The 5,000-nt window shown below is 39.1% G+C and overlaps 1 protein-coding gene across 1 annotated transcript in view; it reads right to left on the bottom strand.

The window, feature by feature from the left end:
• LOC125042722 (leucine-rich repeat-containing protein 15-like) overlaps positions 1-5,000 on the bottom strand; it is a 16,171-nt gene that overhangs the window by 6,909 nt on the left and 4,262 nt on the right. The window contains exons 4-6 of the mRNA XM_047638552.1: positions 4,720-4,883; positions 2,684-2,816; positions 1,373-1,488 (exon numbers count right to left, since the gene is read on the bottom strand). Coding sequence (XP_047494508.1) covers positions 1,373-1,488; positions 2,684-2,816; positions 4,720-4,883 — 413 coding nt within the window. The remainder of the gene's footprint in view (positions 1-1,372; positions 1,489-2,683; positions 2,817-4,719; positions 4,884-5,000) is intronic.

Here is a 5,000-nt window from a genome sequence, read left to right as displayed (position 1 = left end):
AATGAAAATGGAAATGGAATATTCTAGACTTATGTGGTGTTTTGTATTAACTCCAACTGGGTATAACCAGGGCACATTAGGTTGTGTATATATGTTCATAAGCATATGTATATATGCATATATGTATATATATACATATATATACATATATATATATATATATATTATTTATAAACACACATACACAAAAACAATGAAAGAGTTAGAAAGAAAACATCTACAAAATATACATTATTATATGCATATGTATACACATAAATGTATGTGTGTGTGTGTGTGTATTTATATACATACATATACATATATATATATATATATATATATATATATATATATATATGCGTGTGTGTGTATGTGTGTGTGTGTGTGTGTGTGTAGTGTGTGTGTGTGTGTGTGTGTGTGTGTGTGTGTGTGTGTGTGTAAGTATATACGTATACACATAAATATATACACAAAAACAACAAAAGAATTACAAGGAAATAAATGCTTACAGTTTGTTAAAAAAAAAAAAAAAAAAAAAAAAAAAAAAAAAAAAAAAAACATTTTGGAAACAGAACGGGAATATTTATAAATACATGCATTGCGTGCCATTGACATACAAAATGCCTTTGATAATTTTTCCAGAGTACTCCACAACAGATTTTGCATATTCATGGTGCAATTAAAAACACACACAAGCGAACGAGCAAAGAACGAGCACAAAATAGCATTCAGAGGAAATAACAGAAATATAATGATAAAGATGATAAGTATGTTGATTACAATGATAATAATTATGATAATGATAACGACAGCAATGATAATTAATTATAATAATTGCAACAACAACAGTAATAATAATGATGATAATCCCAACAACAATGATAATAATATTTATAACTGAATAATGATAATATTAATGATAATGATAATGATACTACTACTACTAATAATAATAATGATAATAATAATAGTAATGAGGATAATAATGATAATAATAATAATGATAACAATAATAATGATAATAATAATAATAATAATAATAATAATAGTAATAGTAATAATAATAATAATAATAATAATAATAATAATAATAAATGTAATAATAATAATAATAACAACAACAAAACAATAATAATAACAATGATGATGATGATGATGATGATGATGATGATGATGATGATGATGATGATGATGATGATGATGATGATGATGATGATGATGATGATAGTGATAATGATAATGATAATGATAATTATGAGGATGATAGTAACAATGATAATACTGACAGCAATACTTATGACACTGAAAAAACAAAATTAAAAATATAAATCATGAAAACTTCTTTAAAAAAAATGAAATAAAATAAAATACAACAACAAAAAAAACTCACCAGGATCGTGTTCTCGTAGATGGAGAGAACTTCGAGTTTATACAGCGGATAAAAGAGTCTGGGCGAGAGATACGTTAGTCTGTTGTTATCTAAGCGGAGCGAACTGATGCCTGGGACTGGAAGCAGGAACCACACGGTTAATGATGTGTAGAGGGGGGTGGGGGAGGGGGAGGGGGGAGTGTTTGTGGGCGGGTGGGTGAGTGTGTTTGTGGGTGTTTGTGTATGGTATCATTATCATCATCATCATCATCATCATCATCATCATCATCATCATCATCATTGTTATTAATTGTTATCATCATTGTGGGTGGGTGGGTATGTATGTGTGGGTGGGTGGGCGTGTGTGTGTAGGTGGGTGGGCGTGTGTGTAGGTGGGTATTTGTGTGTGTGTAGGTGGGTGTGTGTGTGTGTGTAGGTGGGTGGGCGTGTGTGTGTAGGTGGGTGTTTGTGTGTGTGTAGGTGGGTGTTTGTGTGTGTGTAGGTGGGTGGGCGTGTGTGTGTAGGTGGGTGGGCGTGTGTGTGTAGGTGGGTGGGCGTGTGTGTGTAGGTGGGTGGGCGTGTGTGTGTAGGTGGGTGTTTGTGTGTGTGTTGATGGGTGGGCGTGTGGGTGTTTGTGGGTGGTTGTGGGTGGGTGTAGGTGGGTGGGCGTGTGTGTGTGTGTATGTGGGGGTGAGTGGGGGGAGGTGTGTATTTGTGGGTGGGTGTGTTTGTGTTTTTGTTTGTTTGTGTGCGTATGTTTGTTTGTGTTTGTGTATGTGTGACCTTGTGTGTATGTTTGTGACTGGGTGAATCTGTGTGTACGTATTGTGTGTGTGTGTGTGTGTGTCCTATGTATGTTAATTAATTTTCTTTCTTCTGTTTGAAAACATGTTCTTACGCAACTGTAACTTTTTATATGCTAATTGAATTCGGATATGAAGTGTTTGTGAGTTCATATGACATTGCTGGACTATGTACACTGCAAAGTTTTATGGAAAAATCTAGGTATGTTCGCACACACACGCGCACACACACACAGACACACACACACACACACACACACACACACACACACACACACACACACACACACACACACAACACACAAACACAAACACAAACACAAAAACACACACGCACACACACACACACATACACACATATTATTGATACATATGTATATAAATAATAATAATAATAATAATAATAATAATAATAATAATAATAACAATAATAATAACAATAACAAGACAAAACAGCAAATAACCAATAACATAACAACAACAACAACAAAACTCAATGCAAATCTCAACACCCCCCCCCCCCCCCCACCTGACTTGAAGACGTCGGGATGAAGACTCGTGATGTAGTTCCTCGACACGTAGAAGGCAGAGAGAGTCGACTGCTCGGGCATGCCAACCAGGGCGTCGATGCTCAGGAGTTGGTTGTTGCTGAGGTACAGGGCCTGTGGGAGGGGAGGGGAAGGGGAAGGGGGAGAAGTTGTGGTCGTTATGGTAGAGGGGGGAGAGAGAGGTTGTGGTAGAGAGGGGGGGGAGGTTGTGGTAGAGGGGGAGAGAGGTTGTGGTAGAGGGGGAGAGGTTGTGGTAGAGGGGGAGAGAGGTTGTGGTAGAGGGGGGAGAGGTTGTTGTAGAAGGGGGAGGTTGTTGTAGAGGGGAGAGGTGGGGAGGGAAATGGTTGTTGTAGAGAGGAGGAGTTGTAGAGGTGAGAGGTAAAAGAGAGGGGTTGTTGTTCTTATTGTAGAGGGGAGAGGTTGTAGAGAGAGCTTTGTTGTTGTAGAGGGAAGGGGAAGAGGTTGTGGATGTTGTAGCGGGGAGAGGTTGTTGTAGAAGGGAGGGGTTTGTAGTTATTATAGAGGGGAGAGGTTTGTAGTTGTTGTTGTAGAGGGAGAGGTTGTTCTTGTCGTTACTGTTGTGTTTGTTCAGTTTTGTTCTGTGCCTCACGGTGTGTTTGTGGTTAGGTTTGATATAATCTAATATCATACCCAATGGAAGACAGGGATAATAAAACTAATGGTACTAAGAACACTGAATCACCAGCATCATTATGAAAACAATTATGCAAACACTTAAAGGCTCTATATCAAGGAATCAAGTTAGATATACAATAACGGTACTCATTATAAAAAAATATAAATAGTTATAAATCATACATATATGACTATTCACCGTAATTCCCTAAGTTTACCAAATAATACGAGGATATGAATGACATCGTACGAAAAAAAAAAAAAATAGTACCAATTACGACAACCACACGATAACGATAAAGAAAACAACAATAACAACTTAAAGATCCTATTATCAATCGATAAGTTTAGTTAACTCAAAACAAGAAAAAGAGCTTATCAGAGCCTAGCACCTGTCTATGGGATATTACGTCCTTATATACCTTATGTTCATGTACCTCTAGTATCTACGTCACGATACCTTTGTACTGTTTTACGATAGCAGGGTAGCGAGTACGTCTCACGAATGTAAGTGTCCCTCTGAGGACGTATTAAGAACCTACGGGGCTGAAGTGCTGGCCTCAGTGACACGAAACGAGAGAGAGAGAGAGAGAGAGAGAGAGAGAGAGAGAGAGAGAGAGAGAGAGAGAGAGAGAGAGAGAGAGAGAGAGAGAGAGAGAAGGAGAGAGAAGGAGAGAGAAGGAGAGAGAGAGAGAGAGAGAGAGAGAGAGAGAGAGAGAGAGAGAGAGAGAGAGAGAGAGAGAGAGAGAGAGAGAGAGAGAGGGACAGAGAGAGAAAGAGAGAGAAGGGGGCAGGGGGGGAAAGGGAAGAAGGGAGGGAGAGAGTTAGGGAGGGAAGGAGGAAGAGAGAGGAGGGGGGAAACGAGAGAGTCTAAGAAAACCCGTTCCCAGGCGATAGACCAAACACATAAATATAAATTAAAGTAAAACTATCAGAACACAAGATCAATCGATAAATAGTATGTAAGATACCCATGAAGACCCATGATCGATCCTGGCAAGACAAGACTCAATCAAAACTTAGATAAACTTAAACCAAACACACGGCAAGTACCAATCAACCCAAAAATAAATTTAAAAACAAATCCGGTAAACAAATGAATGAACTGAAACCAAAAACCCGGTCCATCCAACCCACAAACTAACACTAAACATCCGAAGCATATCGATAGCCTAAAACCGAGAAACCGGTAAACCAATAAATAAAACTAAGACCAAACAACCGGTAAATAAAACCATCAGCCTTAGATAACCCCCCCCCCCAAAAAAAAAAAAAAAACCACCAAATCTCCCTACCCCCCGCCCCCCCCCCCCCCCGCCCCCCGCTAAACCAAATATAAACCCAATCAAACCAAAGGGAGAAAGAAAAAAAACAAACTCACATCAACGTGCGGGAAAAGGTGGAGATCTTGCAAGGAGAAATTCGTCAGATGATTGTCGTTGACGAAGAAACGAGTAAGAGTTTCTCGCGAGTTGTCAAGCACACCTGGAGCCAAAGAGGAGACGCCGCCCCCCGTCAGCCGAATGTTCTGGAAGGTCTTTCCGTCTATGAGGGAGGGAGGGGGGGGGGATATGCATGGGCAGGTAGAGAGCGAGGGAAATGGGGCGCCACCGGAAGGGAAACGTAAAGTGTACTCTGAATGTGTACCATGTGTGTGTAAAT

Source organism: Penaeus chinensis, chromosome 32 (genome assembly GCF_019202785.1).
Source record: "Penaeus chinensis breed Huanghai No. 1 chromosome 32, ASM1920278v2, whole genome shotgun sequence".
NCBI lineage: Eukaryota > Metazoa > Arthropoda > Malacostraca > Decapoda > Penaeidae > Penaeus > Penaeus chinensis.
Note: the sequence above shows the minus strand (reverse complement) of the source record. Positions and strands in the feature narration are given on the sequence as shown.